This window comes from Vipera berus, assembly GCF_964194415.1.
Source record: "Vipera berus genome assembly, chromosome: 1".
NCBI lineage: Eukaryota > Metazoa > Chordata > Lepidosauria > Squamata > Viperidae > Vipera > Vipera berus.
The window spans coordinates 284,922,889-284,943,683 of NC_138202.1; the positions used below are offsets into that span (position 1 = coordinate 284,922,889).

At 38.1% G+C, this 20,795-nt stretch overlaps 1 protein-coding gene across 1 annotated transcript in view; it reads left to right on the top strand.

The window, feature by feature from the left end:
• Positions 1–15,487, top strand: part of LOC308659991 (uncharacterized protein C1orf198) — a 32,497-nt gene extending 17,010 nt beyond the window's left edge. The window contains exons 2-4 of the mRNA XM_081314180.1: positions 705–755; positions 11,404–11,949; positions 15,267–15,487. Coding sequence (XP_081170306.1) covers positions 705–755; positions 11,404–11,949; positions 15,267–15,323 — 654 coding nt within the window. The 3' untranslated portion in view covers positions 15,324–15,487. The remainder of the gene's footprint in view (positions 1–704; positions 756–11,403; positions 11,950–15,266) is intronic.
• Positions 15,488–20,795: the final 5,308 nt, after the last annotated feature.

The window sequence follows — 20,795 nt, forward strand, 5'->3', positions numbered from 1 at the left end:
GCCTCCGCCGCACAGCTGATCGGCGGAGGCGCCGCCCTTGCTCGGCAGTTGACAGGCGGCAGAGGCAGGGCGGAGGGTGCTGGCTCCGTTTATAACGGTCGCCAGCGGCCCAGGCGGCGGGGCAGGGATGTCCTGGCACCCCTGCAGTTGTTTCGGGAGGCAGCGGGCGGCATAATTACCCAGCTCATTTGCCCGAAATTCTTGCCCCACCCCAGGGGTCCATTGACGTCCCTGGGGGGCTCCTGGGGGGACGCCTTACTGTTGGGGGCTACGGAGCTCTCCCCAGCGCGTCCGCCATCTTCGGAGCCGGCAAAAAAAAAAAAAAAAAAATGATAGACTTTAGATGTTGTCATGTAAGCAAAAAGTCCCACACTTCTGAGGTTCTGTGGATACTTTGTCATCAATCACATTTTTTTTGCTATGGATTTATTTTCTAAGACAAATATTCAGTCATATTGACAAAATGGAGTTTAGTCCTCTCACTGACTTACTTTTGGGGAGCATTTGTTTCTTCCTTCATCTCCTTGTATTTATGCCGACTTTACTTGGTGAAGAATTCCAGAGTGTGCATCATCTTATCATGGCATTTTGGCTGTTCTCAATAAATCTTCACTTGACTTCAGTTTTAAGGTATCCTGGATGATTCTGTTGTTTTGCCCTGAGGAAAGTACATACTTATTGGTGTGTTTTTGCTTTTATTTCAGGATATCACCTGGCAAGATGAGCACTCTGCTCCTTTTTCTTGGGAAACCAAGGTAACTTTGTGAAATTGTTACATTTGCAATAATTGTAAGGTTTGTTTATTTTCAGAATGCAGTAATAAATTTCTGCTTTGGGGCCCAGAGGTAATTATGTATGATCTTGTAGAATATAGGTTTCAGCAGCAGAAAAATTTGTGATTTCTCAAGATAAATTTCAAACAATAATAATGATAAAAATAATACATTTTACCCATTTATCATCTGAGGAACAAATAGAAGTACAAGTACCCCTTGTTTCATGCTCACAGTGTGAAGTATATTTGTAGAGACACAATGTAACTGGACCAAAACTACTAGTCTATTTTTTAGTTAAGCTGGTCTACTTGTTGCAGACATGGGAATCTAATGACTTTCCAGATGTTGCTGAATAATGCCCCACATCTTTCACCATTAGTCATGCTGGCTGAGACTGCTGGGAGTTGTGATTCAGCAGCACACTTATCCAGGCAGGTCAGTGATCTGATTTGGAATAATTTTCTGTGTTTTTGAGGGCCTGCACTCTGAATATTGGCTCTCAGTTTTGGGTTTGCAGGCATTTACTTGTTTATGGTCACCAAACATTTGCATCTAATAGGCTGGTATTAGAATTTCTGTTCTGTTTGTTCTGTTCTGACCTCTGCAAAAATTCTTAAAAAAATGTCAAACCATGCTTAAAGAAGTAATCCAAAGCTGCAGTGAAACATTTTACATTGCCTTCTTTATTTTTCTAGGTGAAATTGTATTTGCAAGACTGTTCCATGTAACACAGGGCCCTCTTAGAATTCACCGATGGAGCCCCAGATATTACTTTCATCTGTTTTAGTCTCCCCCTCTATCTTTGAAAAATAGTATTGTACAGTATATGCATGAGTTCTATGACTAGCGCTGTTCCATTTTCTTTCTTCTGCTTGACCTGCATTAATTTTGCTTGGGGAAAAGGGCACAACACATTTCAAATTCTAGAACTAAATTGTATATTGCAAGCAGTCACATGCTTTCTGCTGAAGATTAGTTTCCTAGAATATTCTAAGTAATAATTTACGTTAAAGAATAGAAAAGAGGTAAGGAAGAGGCCACGTGTCAGTCTTTGCCCTTCATGTCTATTGTAACATTTAGCCTTATTTGAGTACTTCAGAATCATATATAAAGTTCTGAAATGTGGGGGTTGGGAGATAGAGTCATAATTACTTTTTAGCTTCATTTGTCTTGTCTTGTATTTCTGTAATACTATATCGTATTACTAAATCAACGTCTTCAGAATAGGTCTGTCCAAAAATGCAGCAGTGTCTGTCTGTAACCCCCCTGCATCATTCTGTGTATGCCTCCCCCACTTAAAGAGTTTGCATTTTGAGAGGCAACACCTGAAAGTAGTTTTGATTCATCTTTAGCTGAACATGGATAGAAATATCTTTGCAATCACAGCATTCAAATGAATTAATTTCAGACTTTGTTACTCAGTGCTGTGTAAGATGTTGAATAGTTTACCCACTCCTACTTTTGGCTTTTTTGAGAAATTTGTGAAGAGGGTTTTCAGCCTCTGTGGAGAGCCATAAGTCTGGAGAGCCATAAGCTTTAGAGGCTCAAGTAAGTGGTGGGTGGCTCTTGTCCTAGCAAAGGAGGACAAGACCAGTGTGTTCTCCCTTCAGTGGGCAGCAAGAGTACAGTATGCCCAAATCTTTTTGCCTGGAGGACAAGACAAGCTTGTTCTTTGGAGCCCATCAATCAGATCATGATATTGGAAAGAATGAAGGCTATGGTAATTTTTCAGAGGTCTCCCTCTGAACTCTGGGTCATGACTTGCCGAGTCTTGTAGCAGCCATATGGATGACCTTCCAGTTTATGATTTGGCAATTTGCCAATAACTATCCCTTCTGTGGTTGGGAGCAATATGAAGACAAGTTACACTGTTTATTTCTTTCTAAAGAGGAGCCTGAAATAAGAGCATTGTTTATACTAGTTTCAGCATGATGGTTGTGTGATTCGATGTACTATTTACATTCGTATATGTATGGAAATCCTAGTTACGGATTTCAGCCTTGACTTCTTTTCAATTCATTGCCTTTGCCTTTGGAGAACTCTTGGACCAGTTTGGATCTAAATAAAAATAGTTTGAAGAGTTACACCATCACCAGGAACATAGTTTATTAAACTCCTCAAGAGTCTTATCTTTGGTACAGAAAGAAATTCTTAATTGCTGGAGGAAGTGGGCTAGGTTCATTTAAGTGTGCTGCAGCTGCCAAAAAAAGCCAACACAGTGCTAGGCTGCATTAACAGAGGGATATAATCAAGGTCACGTGAAGTGTTAATACCACTTTGCAATTCCTTGGTAAGGCCACACTTGGAATACTGCATCCAGTTTTGGTCACCACAATGTAAAAAAGAAGTTGAGACTGTAGAAAGAGTACAGAGAAGAGCAACAAAGATGATTAGGGGACTGGAGGCTAAAACATATAAGGAACGGCTGCTGGAATTGGGTATGTTTAGTTTAATGAAGAGAAGGGCGAGGGGTGACATGATAGCAGTGTTCCAATATCTCAGGGGCTGCCATAAAGAAGCGGGAGTCAAGCTATTCTCCAAACCACCCGAAGGCAGGACAAGAAGCAACGGATGGAAACTAGTCAAGGAGAGAAGCAACCTAGAACTAAGGAGAAATTTCCTGACAGTTAGAACAACTAACCAGTGGAACAACCTGCCACCAGAAGTGGTGAATGCTCCAACACTGGAAGTTTTTAAGAAGAGACTGGACAGCCATTTGTCTGAAATGGTATAGGTTTCCTGCCTGAGCAGGGGGTTGGACTAGATGACCTTCAAGGTCCCTTCCAACTTTACTACTGCTACTACTACTACTACTATTATTATTATTATTTCTGAACTTAGATCAGTTAAACACAAGTGCTATGTTCACATAATGTGCTAAGCTGAAAAAATATGGTTTAATAAGATGGTTTATTCAAGACAGCACACAAAACAATAGTTGCTTGCCACTGAATCACAGACTATTTAATCCCATTTTAGGCAAGTTTAAGGCACGGAGTAAATACAGCCATAGAACAGCTTTGTCTAGAGATGTGTGCTCCAAGAGTATCAATGCAGCCTGCTGTAGATTCTTATTTAATGTCTCTTAAATATAATTTTGCTTTGTGGAAGTCTAGGTTCTGCTTAAGGTTAGGCCTGTTGAACATTTTTATAAAGTCCTGTCTTTCAGGTTTTGTTTTACGTACTCCTCCACCCCCATTATTTTATCTTCTGTTTTGCAGTTGCCAAGCCAAACAGCTAGTTTTGGCTCTGTACGCTATCTACTTCATGAAATACTCTACATTCCCCACAAGCTCATAACATATAAAAATAGCTCTTTGGATTCTTGTGGTATTCTCTGGTTTTAGTTCAGAGTTGAATATGTGTCAGTTCAGATCCAGCTTGATTCAGCATGATGGGAGTCAGCCTTATAATGCAACCCATACATGCTGGGAGGGATGGCAGTGGTTGGTTATGGAGCCTGCAAGGGAACATCTGAAGGAGGGAGAGTGCAACTTCCTCCATCTTTCTTTTGATCCATGGAGCATCTTTCCCAACTTGGGCATCATCTCGATAGGTCAGTATTGGGAAATGTGAGAAATCTGAAGAATGCCTCGGTTGTTTACAGCTGACGAGAAATGTTCAGCCATAAGCAGCCTTGAAGTGAATTTAATTAAATTTCCTGGTAGAAGTGGGAAAAGAAAGACCTTCACATATATTCCTTCCCTGATGATCAAGCCAGGATCAAGCCAATGACAAGTGTCATTGATGGTTGTTAGAATATGTTGTTGAAAAAATGGTTTGTTTAACAGAGTATTATTAATACACAGTGGAAGTTGTACTGGGACTTTTAGGCAAACAGTAATGCACTAACACGAGTTTTATAACTTATTTTTACTCAGACAACAAAAAGAAACACAGTAAGAAATAGTCCAAGTATCAATCCAGTATCATGCACATAAAAGTCAGTCCATAAAAAACATAGTATCAAAATACAAAAGCTGCTTACCAATATCAAAAACAATATACACTGTAGCAAGCAGTTGATTCTTGAGAGAATAAATATCAAGTTAGCAAACAAGAGAACAAGAGGTATCCAAACACTAACATCAAACACATATACAAGAGCAACTACGTGTAACATCTAACTCTCTTTTATGTGGAATAATTACAGCCACACCCTTAGACCGTTTAACTCCTTAAAGGTGCTTTTACTCCATTATATAATATTGTCACCCAAATCAAGTTTAATCTCTAACAATCTCCCCTTTTGGGTGGCATATTATACATATATTTTTACAATCTCAAATTACACATATCACAAACAGATTTATGCTTTATAGCACCCTGAGCTTTAGTAAACTGGTCAGCAATATTATCTTCAGTTGCACAATATTCCAGTTTAATCAAATTATCTTTAACACATTGTCTGACATTTAGATACCGTAGATCCGTATGTTTTGATCTAGTTTTCACTGCAGCATTAGTTGCTAATTTTATAGCTGCTTGATTGTCTTCATACACTTTTATTGGTTCATTACAATTTAAACCCATATCAAACAATAATTGTTTCCATACCAATAGCTCAGTACATAATAAAGATAAACAAGAAAATTCGGATTCAGTTGTTGATAAGCTTATATGCTTCTGTCTGTTAGACCTCCATCCTACTAAAGCGTTTCCCAATAATACAACCAATCCTGAAGTGGATTTCCTGGTTACAGTATCAGATGCAAAACTAGCATCTGCAAATGCTTTTAGTTCCAATTCCTTTGTTGGCTCTAGATATAGAGAATAATGTATGGTGTGCTTCAAATATCTTAAAACTCTTTTCGCACCTTGCCAACATCTGGTTGTAGGATTCTCACAATATCTAGCTAAATGATTAACTGTAAATGCTATATCAGGTCTTGACCAGTTACATAAATACATCAAACTGCCTATTAATGATTGATATATCTTTTTATCAAAGACATTGCTGTTATCTGCTGAACTCTCAAAACCTTGAACCATAGGTGTTTTTACTGGTTTACAGTTTTCCATATTATAACGTTTCAGCAAACCATTAATTTTCTTAGCTTGAGACAATTTAAATCCTTTACTAGTCCTGACAATATCCAGCCCTAGATAATGACTAATAGCTCCTAGATCTTTTACTCTAAATTTTCTTTTTAACCCTGAAATTATTCTTTCAGTTTCTGTTTCATCTTTTGCTATAATAGCAATATCATCAGTGAATAATAATAACAATGATAATTCACTATTTTGCTGTTTTATAAATAAACAAGGATCTGCAATACTAGCTTTAAATCCCAAACTATTTAACTCTTTTACTAAACATCTATTCCACTCATAACCTGACTGTTTTAAACCATACAAACTCTTATTCAGTTTCCAACAGTACCCTACCTTACTTTCTATTCCTAATGGAACTTTCATATATATATCATGGTTTAATGTTGCATGCAAATAAGCAGTTTCAATATCTACATGTTTTATACTATAATTCTTATTTGCTGCCCAAACTAAAGCAGCCCTAAGAGTGGAAGCTCTTAACGTTGGGGAAAATACTTCATCATAATCACTATTATTCTGTGCAAATCCTTGAGCAACTAATCTTGCTTTATGTATTACCTCTCCTGTAACACTTTCTTTCAGTTTAAAAACCCATTTACATCCAATTAACTTTTCTGTTTTAGGTATTTTAACCTCTTGATAAACATTAAGATCTTGCAAAGACTTTATTTCTTTATCCATAGCTACTTTCCAATTCTTTCTTTCATTCTCAGGATACATTTTTATTTCTTCAACATTAGAAGGTTCAATGTCTATTTGACAAATTAAACCTGCCTCGAAACGATCAGGCTGTCGTCTTTCCCTGTTAGACCTTCTGAGAATTATTGGACTTATAGGTACATTTACATTATTATCTTCTTCCTCTCCTGTCTCCACTATCAGTGGTTCTTGTTTGATCTCTCTAGCAGGTTCCTCCTCTTCTTTATCATTTTCATTTGAGGAGTTAGTTAAATCTTGTTGAGGAATATATACAATATCTTCTACCCTTTCCCAGCCTGACTGTTCTTGAAAAACAGCGCTAGAACTACAATAAATGTTTTTAGTACCTTTCTCCCAGAACCGATAAGACTTATGGTTTAACTCATAGCCAACAAAAAATAATTGTTTAGCTCTATGTTCTCCTTTATTTCTTATTGAACTTGGAATATGTACCCAAGCAGGTGTCCCAAATGTGTGAATATAACTAAGATTTGGTTTTCTCTTATACCATAAGGTATAAGGAATTTTACCTGTAGCTGAACTAACCACATTGTTTAAAATATGATTAGCACATTTTGCTGCTTCTCCCCATAAGCTATCAGGTAAACCAGAATCTTCAATCATAGATCTAATCATAGCTTGCAATGTTTGGCCCCTCCGTTCAACAAATGCATTATGCTGAGGTCTATAAGGAGCTGTACGTCTATGCTCTATTCCCTCTGAAACTAACAGCTCATTGAACTGTTTATTAACAAACTCAGTTCCATTGTCTGTTATTATGGTTTTTACATTTAACTGAGTTTTCCTTTGTACAAACTTGAGCCAATTAGATATTGTTTGTATAGTTTCAGTTTTTGACGTAAGGAGATAACAGAACCCATATCTGCTATAATGGTCTAGAATATTTAATATGTAGCAAGCACCCCCTAAACTGGGTTTCATAGGACCTATCAAATCCATAAATACCAGTTCTAATGGAGTTGTGGTTTTAAATCCATCTAACCTATTAGCTGGTGCTGCCCTGCTCTTTTCTCTACCACATACGTTACACTGCAGATATTTCTTACAAGCCTTTAACTTAAACCCATCAGACAAAGCTACAGTTCTTTTTAGTGTATTAAAATTCACATGACCCAATCTTCTATGTAATAAATGAATACATTCATCATGTGGTTTTTGATTTGTACAAGTAGTAGCCATTATAATAGGATCATTGCTAATTACAAACAAACCGTCTTTCATATTAGCTATTAAGTTCACTTCATTCTTTTGAATAAGACATTCCTCCCCTTGGAAAGTAACTCTAAAACCTGCTTCCAATAATGCCTTAACTGATAATAGATTATAATCACATCTGGGAACATATAGCATTTCCAAATTTTGTTTTAAAAATGAACAGTAAACCTTACCCTCTCCAGAGACCTTGACTCTCCAGCCATTAGCCATAGAAATATATTTTTTACTAGACCTTATATTCTCAAAATCCCTTTTTATTTTTGAAATACAGTGTGTAGCTCCACTATCTACCACCCACCAATTGTGGTTATTAGTAGTTCTATTAGCTACAGCTACATTAATCATCTTTTTATTCTTTCTATGGCTTTCCTTTCTCTGACAATTACTATTCTGACAAAACTTAGCAATATGTCCCTTTAACCCACAATTAAAGCATTTCCTTAAAATATAAGCAGATTCAGTCTTCTTTATTTCTTGTTGCAATGGCTCTCTCAACTGTTTTCTCTCCATACGACATCTTGATTCTTCCAACAACCTTCCAGTTATTGAAGAAACAGTTAGGTCTTCTTTGGACAAAACCTCCAAGGACGATACAAAGGCATCGTAGCTCTCATCCAATGATGATAAAATGATGTAAACCTGGTGAAGCTCTGAGAAAATAAGTTCTTTTTCTTGCAGTTCCAACAAAGTTGCTTTTATAAAGTTAAGGTGAGCTAACATATCGCCATTCTTTTCCAGTCTAGCTCTAAATAGCTTTCTGGTAAGATTTATATGAGCACCAACACTGTCCCGAACAAAAATCTTTTTCAACTTAGCCCAACATTTAGCAGCAGATTCTTCTCCACGCACATGGACTAGCTGTTGGTCTCCTAATGTTAGCCCAATGATAGATAAAGCCTTATCATTGTCTTTATTGAAGTCTACAATCTTCTTGTTATCTTCTTCATTAGTTGGATCCCAGGCAGTTACATCAGGAGGATTATGGACTATTTTCCAAAGACCTTGATTTTGTAATAGCAAACTACATTGTGTAGACCAGGATACGTAGTTTGACCCATTAAGCCGGGTAATGCAGAATGGATTGAATAGTCCTTGTGCCATTGTCTGAATTTGAAAACTCAGTTAGGAAATATAAATACAATACTGTGCCTGTCCTCAGCACCACACTGGATCTGGGCCCATAACCATTGTTAGAATATGTTGTTGAAAAAATGGTTTGTTTAACAGAGTATTATTAATACACAGTGGAAGTTGTACTGGGACTTTTAGGCAAACAGTAATGCACTAACACGAGTTTTATAACTTATTTTTACTCAGACAACAAAAAGAAACACAGTAAGAAATAGTCCAAGTATCAATCCAGTATCATGCACATAAAAGTCAGTCCATAAAAAACATAGTATCAAAATACAAAAGCTGCTTACCAATATCAAAAACAATATACACTGTAGCAAGCAGTTGATTCTTGAGAGAATAAATATCAAGTTAGCAAACAAGAGAACAAGAGGTATCCAAACACTAACATCAAACACATATACAAGAGCAACTACGTGTAACATCTAACTCTCTTTTATGTGGAATAATTACAGCCACACCCTTAGACCGTTTAACTCCTTAAAGGTGCTTTTACTCCATTATATAATATTGTCACCCAAATCAAGTTTAATCTCTAACAATGGTGTAATTAAAAGATTCAAGGGTAGGAAAAGAGTTTTTGGCTTAGAACACCCTCCCCTACGAATGCCTGTGAGTTATATGGACTTAGGCCTCCAGGATGCTCCAACTATTGTGATAATTGCTGAGAATGGTAGGAAATGATGTCCCCCCCCATCAGAAGAGTCCGAGGGATGATGAAAGCAGGTCTAGGATTTCTAGAAAATGTATTAATGGACAAAGCTGCACTTAGCATTTGTGAATAGAGTGAAAGCTGCAATAGATAGGATACATTATGAATTATTGGAACCGCGTTACATACATGGGCAGGAATGAGATTTCCAAAAATTGGATTGGAGTTTGGGGGGGAAGTTGGACGTAGTCTTTGTTTTTTAGTTGCATAGCCATACACTACAGTTTTGTGCTTCCTTGCCTGTGCTACAACTGGCATTTGGCATTATGGTTGGATGGGATTGCCATAGAAGAAAATTTGTGAAGGAGTTAGTTACTATAGGAGATGATCAGGTTGAGTCCCAAGGATGGATCAAATGCATCATCAATCAAGAGTCCCTTTGTGCCCAACAGAGATCTAAGTCCAGCCCACCTTGAATTCCTTCTATTCTTATCTCCCACTAATTTCCCTTGACCATTAGTAATTCAGATACTTGTAGGGAGCTTAAGGTTGCAATAAATCTTTATACCCATTTGAACTGTCTGGATCTCCTAATTTTCCTGGTGTTTAACAGTTACCTCTTCTAGATGATCATCCTCTGACTAATGGAGCATTGGCAAAGGGGTGTATTGTTAGAATCTTTTCCCATTAGGTTTGTATTTCTTTTTTATATCTGTAAAGTACTCGGATTTAATCTTAACTATTGAATGGATATTTAATTGGGCAGAGTTGGGAAGGAAATATGCTTTGTATTGTCTTCGGACTGGGGAAATAGATGAGGTATTCAAGATGGTTTTTTACATGACTGAATATGCTTACATTTTAAAAAGTTGTCTTTTAAAATATGAAAGGAAGGAATTTTTAGTGAAACAAAAGTTTGAGTTGGGTTGGGAATTTTAAATTTAAATATTGTATATCCAGGCTAAGTAGCTGGTCTTGTTTTAATTCTACGAACATTTCTCCCATCTCCTTATCTGGTGTAAACGTAGGCTGTTATTCCAGGGTAGAGCTCTCAACAACTAGTTTGTTGTTGTTGTTTTTTTAAAAAAGGATCCTGGTCTGGCCAGAAGATTCATATGGCTGTATTGCCTTGAATCCACAGCAGTGGTTTGTGTGAGAGGAAATGACTTGCAGATATCTTGGACCAAGACTATTCTTCTGAAGAGCATGATGGAGGAGAAAGAACTCCTTCAGTAGCTTTTGACCAAGCCACGTTGCCTTTTAAAATTTTACTGTTGCAGTTTTTTCCCTTGTCCAGAGCCTCTAAATGATTGTTTCCATTTGAACATTTTCTGCATTTTTTTGCATCATGTTGTCCTGTAATAACTCTTAAGGAATGTGTATCTTGTACTTAAAAAAAAAGAATTCCATGTGGGCAACTCCATTTCTCAGTAGCCTTACTCAAGATAACCAATGGCAAAAGATTATGCAATCCAGCAACATCTGGAAGGCAGTACATTGCTGACCTCTGAATTAGGTCACCCTTCAAAGTAAGCAAATGATTTAAATGTTCAACCTCTTCTCTGACAAAACTTTGCCTATGTGGCTTCTTGCCAGCAGAGAAGAGGAAGAATGTTTATTTCCTCCAAGCTAGACTAGAATAAAGAACTGTTCTGCCTCATCTGCACTGCTACAGAATTGTCATTTTTACATTGCCAAAGGTAAGCTGCCTTACCTTACGAACATCAGTACTCTGTATAAGGTGCCAATAATCTTTATAGCTGAAATGAGATATCCCCTTGTCTTATTTTAACTACTATTTGCCCATGGAAAAGAACTAAGGTTCATTGTTTACTTTTAATTCCCTAACAGAGTCAAATGGAATTCAGTATTGCTTCTCTGTTGATCCAAGAACCGGGGGCTGCAGTGCCTCAGCACGAACCGAAACAGCCTAGCAAAACTGCACCTGGCCCCCCAGCCCCCAAACCTTCCCAGGGTGTTAAACCACAAAACTCAGATGGGCTTATACCGGCCAAAAAAGAGGAGGAGTCCTCATTTTGGAAGATAAATGCTGAGCGCTCCAAGTACGAAGGGGAACAGTCGGAGTTCCACTCGCTAACCCCAAGCCAAATCAAATCCATGGAAAAAGGAGAGAAAACCCTCCAGCCGCATTATAGGCAAGAATCTGGTCCAAAAGAAGTAACTAAAGCAGAGAAGCCTAGTCCTCCTAAGCCTGAAAAAGTGATCACCCCAGTTGTTTCCCTAACATCTGTAGAATGGGAAAAGCCTCCGTCCAACCAACCTGCAGTTAGTGCCTTTGATGCTCATCGTGACCCTGCAGAGAAATTGTCATCTGCTGCAACTCAAAATGAAGATGCCCAAAGCAGTTTTGTTCCAGATTTACAAGGATTTGACCAGGTAAGGGCTGATTCTTAATCTGTCCTGTTACGGTATGGTAGGTAGAAAGAACCCAAGCAAAAGTAAACAGAAATAAAACTTCTCCACCTGCCCCCCCCCCCGAGTCCAAGAAATGACTTCTGTAGAGTACTAAAACCTTACAACTGAAATCCTTTGTTTTCTTCCCAATCTAATCTAATCATCACAATTTCATATCTTAAAAATGTACAGAATATGCTAGTGATAGATTGCCTGAAGTCCTACATGCTGTTCCATAAACATAAAGTTGATTACCTTCTGCTGTAGATTTTGCCTGTACTGTACATGTGACATTTGTAGCAGCAGTTCCAGTGTGCAGAGATCTCCAACCTTGGCCATTTTATGTCTTGTGGACTTCAACTCCCAGAATTCCTCAGCCAACCGTGTTGAAGTCCACAAGTCATAAAGTGGCCAAGGTTGGGGACCCCTGGTCTAACACATGTAGTGGAAAAGGGAAGGTAGTTTCTTTCCATTCATGAGGGTAGAACTGAAAACTGATTATGAAGAGCTCCCCTTAAAATTGAGTGAGTGTGCAACCAAAAGAGCATGTATTCAGTTTAATTACAGGAAAAATAATGCACTTTAGGGTGCATGCATAAGGCCTGAGCTTTCTGTAACTAAACAGGAAAAGGATATTGGGATTGAGGGTGTGGGTCAGAATCAGTAGCTCAATGAAGACGTCAACCTGATGCATGATAGCTATGAAAAAGACAGATTTCATGCTCAGGATTATTGTGAAAGGGGTTAAAAGTAAAACTGCTGGCAATGTAATGCCTTCTTTGCCAATCTAACATGCATTCACATCTGGAATATAAAGCAGCGTTCTAATTGCTGCATTTTAAAAAGGAAATAATGGAATTGGGAAATGTGCAAAAGAGGACAGCCAATGTGGAAAGGGGACCTGAACCTATGAGAAAATGATGGGACTCTTCATCTTGAAGAAAAAGTGAAGGGCATGGGACATGATTGAGGTGTATAAAATCATTAAAAATTATAAAAATAAGTAAAATATAAAAGCAAGGAGAAAGTAGAGTTTTTCTCTTCTTTTAAGAAAGTAGAGTTTTTCTCTACTTTCAAACACTTGAAAAGTGATCATTTTATATGGTTCCATCTGTAAGTCTCTATCCTCAGAATTTTGTTCAGTCATCTCTACTGTATTTTCCTGGGAAATTTCTTGGAGTGGAATTAAATTGGAAATAAGTTGGTTCTTGCTCTCAAAGTTATTCTGAATTTCTATGTAATTTAAAATCATTGTCCTTTGAAATTGTTGTTGCTTATCATATGTTTGCTTTTTTGAAGTATTCATTGCTTCAGCTTTGTTACTCACTTTGTTTACACAGCTGCATTTTCTAAAAACTTTGAGGGTCAGAAAAAAAAATCCTCATCCACCAGCAGGTGTCAGCATTTACACATTTTTCAGGTCTTTCTAGTCTTTTTTCTTTCTCTAAAGGGTAAGTTTCGCCGCTAGCCAAAAGGGAGGGAGCAGAGTCCCTCTTTCCTTCTTCGGAGATCTCTTATTTTGGGGACTTTCTTCTTCAGGAAAATAGGTAGGATAGAGAAAATCAGTATTCTTAACCAGATTCAAGCATGATGTTTAAAATCCGCTTAATTTAAAAGCTTATGACCTGTTTGAGTTCAGCTTTGGCTGGACATGGAGTTAGCCAGCCTTTTCTTCTGTTGGTTTCTGGGAGGCTTCTCCTGGACTGTTTGGAGAGACCGCCATCTCTCCTAAGTCCCTGGGATTTCCTTCCTTCATTCCACCCCTTCAGGGTGGGTTCTGGCCCCTTAGGGTCCCCAACAAAAAGAAATTTCAGCCGAAGGATTCGGCATTCCGAATCTTCCAGCTGCTTTGCTGAAAAACAGGAACCGGAAGTCTTAAACACTTGAATCATGGCTCATCCAATGAAGTTTGTTAGAAGAATATTAGAACAATAAAAAGGAAGCACTTTTTCACACCATCAATAGTAACTTTCATGACTTGAAGATATGGTCATAGCTAGTGGCTTTGAAAGGGTTGGATGAAATCATGGACAAGTTAGTCTTATTGCTGGGTTAGGAGCAGGAGTCATCCAAATACTCTTCACAGGGAACAGCAGTTTGGGAGAGGCATGTATTTTAAAGGTTCCCAGAGTTGCACTGTTTGAGTTGGGCAGCCATATAAATTCTTTGAATAACTAAAAATAAATCTAGAATTGTATGTCTGTATCTTTCTTTGTTGACCTCCATGAGAAACAAAAATGCTGGTCTAAGGGAGGCCTTGGCATGATCTCACAGAGCTATTATTATGAAATGTGTTTGAATATTAGTAGCTTAGATTGGTAGTTGGACTGTAGGTTTGGCTGCATATGTTTAGACCCCATTTGGAGGGATGTCTTCAGTGTACTTTCAATTGAAAGCACACTGAAGATGTCTCCCTGAATGGAGACGAAATATTTGTAGGCAAATTGCCAAGTTCGGAGATCAAACCTACAGCCCAGCTATTATTATGTTTATATGTGCACGACCAGGTAACAACTAATTGAGCTTGTACGATGGATTAGTATGTAGAATTATTCCATATTGAATTTAATTATCCAATATGAGGACAATTGGACAAAAAAGACTTCTGTATCTTGGAACTTTGTTATTTCTAGCCTAGATTATACCTCACATATAAAATCTGTTTATTGGTTGAAGGACAAAGAGATGAGCAATCCCGTCCCCATTCATTTTATGTAAATAGTTCTTTAAGGGACTAGTTGCTTGAAGTGTAAGGGGGAATAATGTGCAATGTTCATTTTTGTGTATGTAATGTTGGTATTCTGGATAACCCAGCCTTTCTGATCATGCAAATATTCTACACATCTCCCATTAATGTTAAATATTGTTTGGGTAGTATTTCTGGAAGCTGAGCCTTATGAGAGAAAGTCCAGTGAAGAGCCAGTCATAATCTGAATATTTTAAACAGCAAGGTATTAGAGCACAGCCATATATGATATTCCCTTCTAGCAGGTAGTAGAAGGGAGGCAATTCTTTCATAGCCTTCCTTCCCCAAATCTTCCTAGCCTTCTAGAGGAAATTTTTGGGAAGCCATAAGATATCCAGAAGGGAGGGACAATCAATGAAAACCCATCTCTGGTGGAAATTCTTTGTTGAATCAAAAGCTTTCCTAATACAGTGTATGCAGAAGGCCAGGTCTAGACCGAAACCATTATATGATATCTTTGTAACTCTTACCTTGGTTATTCTTGATTTTACACCTATTTTTAATTTTAACTACTTGCTTTCTTTTCTAAAGCAAGTTTTCTTTCTTTCTGCAGGGTAATGCGAGTAATGTTATCCTGAAGACGGGATTTGATTTTCTGGACAATTGGTAGACAAAAACAATCCTTCAGTTGGGTTTTGAAGAAAGAAAAAGAGCATCTCTCTCCATTTTGTCTTTGATTTCTGTTACTGGTTTTTCTGTGTGTTTTTAAAACTTTTTTCCCAGTTCTTTTTTAACGGTGCCCTTTGTACTAATACTTTTTTTTGTAGAAACCTGATACGTATTTGTATTTTGAAGTGATCCATTGTTAGAAGGGTGGGTGGGCTTTTTGATCTTTTATTAATTGCCATTCTACGCATCATATTTGGTGATGAACAGGGATACACTGTATATTGCCTAATATGCTAAAGACAAAGCGTGCAATCTAATTAGAGAGAAAATGAAGCCATCTGACAGAATACCCATATTTATTTTACACATGAATGCCAACAGCTAATAGGCTACCATCTGTATTATTAAATACATTTGTACAAGAAGATGATTGTTTATATCAAGCACAGATAGTTTTTAATATCATCTGTCAGAGCCTTGCCCAGTAGGTTCAAGGTTCTAGAATTAGTGGTCCAAAACATTTTGTGAATACCATGTGGTCTTTTCCTAATAGAGGAAAGATGGAAGCACAGAGTCCAAAAGCCCAAAATTCAGCACATCTCTTTCAAATATATTATGCAGGATATAAATCTGCAGACATTTATTTATATGTTTGTTTTTACATTGGTCTATGACACTTGAGTTGGATGCAGGGGGGGGAAGCTTTAGCTAATAATGAGGTGTGTGCTGGGAGGGTGTGTATGGTTACTTTTGTTTTCTTTCTGGGAAATGAGGCCTAATTGGTACACAAAATAGGATCATTTGTTAAAAATAAAACATTTAATAAAATGTATTTAATATGTTTTATTGTAAAACTTAAAAGGAGAAGAAAGGAGAGACTAGCTTAGAGAAATAATCAAATACATGGATTGAGCTGCCTTTTACTGATTAAAAACCATCTGGTAAAAGGATCTTCAGAAGAATAACTAGTTTGTTTCATTACTTTTGGAGTAGCAGCAATGAAGCACATTTTGAAATGTAGCTCATTTCCCTTAGTCCCTGATGTTACATTTCTTCAACATGTTTTATTGCAAGGCATTGTGACACTTTCTTTAAAAACAAAGCACTATATTAAAAAAAAGTTTCATGAGATTTCTGATACCTGGTACTGCTTCCCATAGTGGGAATAGAACCTGAATGTATCACAAACATCCTGTTGTATTAGATTTTCCATTGTTTTAATATTACAAAGAAACTATTTTACGTGGAGGAACACTTTAAAGATGACATCCCTCACCTGCACCTTGAAGTGGGCCAGCATACCACCTTCTTTGGCTGCACACACATAGGCCAGTCTTGTCCAGCATCTGCAACATCCAGAAATAGCTATGCAACTGACATCGTATTTCTGTAACTTTAAAAAGTATTGCGACTTCTCTCCCCATCACCTTCAAGCCTTAATTCCCCTTTCTGCACAAATTGTGATTTCTCCAACCAAATACCAAAGGTTATTGAATTTCTGCTTTTGACCTTGAGAATTGGATTTCCTGAGAGATGAGCCAATAATAGATATACACTATACACATGTACCTCTGATGCCATGTGGAATTCTCACGAAGTCTGTTTGGGCATTGTATCTGTTGTCAGGTTGGCTAATTGTAGCCTTCTTTCTTACTAACCACCAGATAAGTGGTTCCACCTTCAGAGTTGTTCATTGTCCGTACCTGTGAGTGGTGTGAACTGAAAAGTCATTTCTCTACAAATCATGTGTTCTTCCGTTTTATTTAAGATTCCTTATTCCTTTCGCTGCTTATATATACTCGTTAACAATGTTTATGACAAAAGTCAAGAGGCTAAGTTCTGAATCTTGCTGTAAAAGATATAATGGAAAATAAAACTAGGTAGTCTTCAAATTCAGTTCCAAAATTCATCCTTTGCAGTGTGTGGAGGCCAGAATATATAGCACTGATAGGCAGCTGTCCCTCACAGACTGGAACGCCATTTTGGAATCTGATATGAAGCATTGCACAACTCTAGAAAATAATAAAATGAATTAATTGTAGAGAACACTATGAAAAATGCTCTTTTTCAGGGGTGTTTTATGTGCCATCACACACACACACACACACTACACAGACACTGGGATATTTGTGCTAAAGATGGGAGTAGGAAACTGTAGAAGACGCTTGGCTTTGTCTTAAGGTATTTGGATTAATTGGTTGTTCTTTGTAACTAGCACCACATTTCCTACTGTGGAGATGTTGCTTTGGGTTTCCTGGTGCGCACCTACATGGCAACATAACTATTAGTGTCATATAAGAGTCCATTGAATTGGGATAGCAGATGTGAATAATTGGCATTTCTAGAATTGCTTAACTTTTGCTGCTGAGCCAAAGACGGAAGATTTTCATTAATGAAAATAAGCGCCTGACACTTGATTGGATCTAGTTTGCTTGCCCTGTTTCAGTGTATTTAAAGACACCATACTTATAAAAAAAAACCTCAGTGGTTTTTATTTAAGAAAAGAGTACTTGTTTGATTCTTTAAAAAGAAAATTGGCATAAAGTCCTTCAAGCTGAATAGGGACGCGGTGGCTCAGTGGGTTAGGACGCTGAGCTTGTCGATCAGAAGGTCGGCAGTTTGGCGGGTCGAATCCTGAGTGCCGCGTAACAGAGTAAGCGCCTGTTACTCGTCCCAGCTTCTGCCAACCTAGCAGTTCGAAAGCACGTAAAAATGCAAGTAGAAAAATAGGAACCACCGCGGTGGGAAGGTAACAGCGTTCCGTGCGCCTTTGGCGTCTAGTCATGCCGGCCACATGACCACGGAGACGTCCTCGGACAAGCGCTGGCTCTTCGGCTTTGAAACGGAGATGAGCACCGGCCCCTAGAGTCGGAAACGACTAGCACGCATGTGCGGGGGAACCTTTACCTTTTACTTTTACCTTCAAGCTGAAGACATTTCTTCAGTGTATTTTTAGATGATAAAAGGGAGCCTTTCCAATGTCAGAGTATAAAGTGCTTTTCCAGCTCAGGATCTGTTGTTCAGGTTAACCAATTCAAGAATTAAGTAAGTGCAGTTTGGTTTGACTAGAGCTTTCCATTTATATATCAGTGGATGTGGGGGTTAATGTCCTGAGGTCATTGAAGCAACATTTTTAGATAGCTGCTCTTAAGCAATGAAATAGGGTAAACTGCCCCTTATTCTCCTATTGTGTCTATCTCCAATCCTGTTTTATCTTAATTATTGCAAGGAACCTCTTCATGGATTTTACACATTGGAACAGTTAACACTGTATATTGCCTTTCTCTTCAGTATAGTTTCATGGATAAACCTGATGTTTCTCCCTTTCTTAGATGTTTTTATTGAGGTTTTATTCACAATTGTATTTGGCTACAATTCATATCTGATTCTTAATTAAAATCACCTGACATGAACCACTCTTGTTTTTTCCCTTCTTTTTTTAATGTCTCCCTCTCCTTGTTTATAGTCATGTTCTACTTGTGATTAGCACCATGTGAGGCTGTCAAAGTCCCTTGTAAATCTTTGGGTGCATTCACACATTTGAGTTGAGAATTAGCTTGTCAGTGAAATATTACCAATTCTGTGGATAGCAGTTTCTACGGAAGCTTCTCATATTCATCAAACCAATGAAAGTAGTGTCATGTCACAAGTCCCACCCCTTGGGAATGTGCTAGCAATGTTGTGATACACGTGTTTTTTTTAAAAATGGGGCTTGTATGATAGCACCAGTGCTGCTTTCATCATTCTTATCCCCTTTTCCCAGTGGACACCGCTAACTATAGAAACATTTTTGTATTGTCTTGTTCATGGTGGGTAAGATTGAGTTAAAGTTAATTAGAAACACTGTCTTACTATATTTTTTATAGAAAATGATCTGATTATTGAATATGAAATATAATATGTAGAAGACAGTAATTTTTAGTGGTAAAACCTCAGCATATGTTCCCTTTTTTGTAGACCCTTGTGCTGCTTCTACATAAAGGTCACAGCTAGAACTGTTTTCATGCCACACTGTGCTGTATGTTATCACATACATATGGACATACCCATGTAAACACATCAAAATACCCAAGTAATGATATAACCAAATATAGCTTCACATTTAAAAATATTTAGCATATCTCTGGGATCTCAATAATTGAAATATATAATTTACTTTCAGTGCAGTCTTTACCTAGAGATCCTACCTTGTATGGAAGAGCATGAGTATGCTTGAAGAGAAACTTGGCTTCGATTGAGCTTATGGCATACATCCCAAAATGTGCCTGACTATGTGTTTTCAGTACCATGAGGATGTTATTGCAGGTAGCACAATTACAGGTAAGCTTGTCTACAACACTCTTGCTCAAAAGAATTATATGAAAGCCTCTACAAATTAAAGCCATGACAACTTCATGGTCCAAGTCAAACAATACTGAAAGGGACTATTAAATGCTGGACAAGAGAGTGAAGGAATAGGGCTACATTACAAGTACATCACATTACAAGTTAGGGATGCGGTGGCTCAGTGGGTTAGGACGCTGTGCTTATCGATCAGAAAGGTCGGCAGTTTGGCGGGTCGAATCCCAAGTGCCGCGTAACAGAGTGAGCGCCTGTTACTTGTCCCAGCTTCTGCCAACCTAGCAGTTCGAAAGCACGTGAAAATGCAAGTAGAAAAATAGGGACCACTACAGTGGGAAGGTAACAGCGTTCCATGCGCCTTTGGCGTCTAGTCATGCCGGCCACATGACCATGGAGACGTCCTTGGACAAGTGCTGGCTCTTTGGCTTTGAAACAGAGATGAGCACCGGCCCCTAGAGTTGGAAACGACTAGCACGCATGTGCGGGGGAACCTTTACCTTTTTACAAGTATTGTAATGGTTCCTTTTCTGAAGGATGTCCTGAGAAAGCGAAGAATTGGCTACCCATACGGGATCCATGGATATGGCTTGGATTCCTGGATATGTGTCTTGAGGTATTCCCAGCAAAAAACCAGGCTGCACCCTACAAGCCCTGGGAAGAATAGAAAGCCAGTTTGGTACAGTGCCGGACTAGAAATGAGAAGACTTTGGGCCAGGGCTTGCTCAGCCCAAATCACCTCATAGGACTATTGTGGGGAAAATAGAATGTGTTGGCATTAGATATGTATGTTGCCTTGATAAAATATAAAGACATGATGTTTGGAAGGTGCCTGGTAAACTCAATGCTAAGGGGTTAAATAAAACGCTGGAGGGAGGAGGTGGAAGAACCCAGAAAATAGAACAAGGTCAAGTATTGAAAATGGGATTGGGAGGAGTAAACAACATGGAGAGGCACCCAATGATTAACATGCAAATCCAGGAACATAGATCAAGCTGCACTATTCAAGGGTATACAATGTAGAGAATATGGGAAAGAAAACAGGAAGGAAAGAATGATATAATAGCAGATACTAGTGAAACCTGGGGAAATAAAACTCACAAATGGAATGAAAAGTTTGAAGGAGAAAAAACAT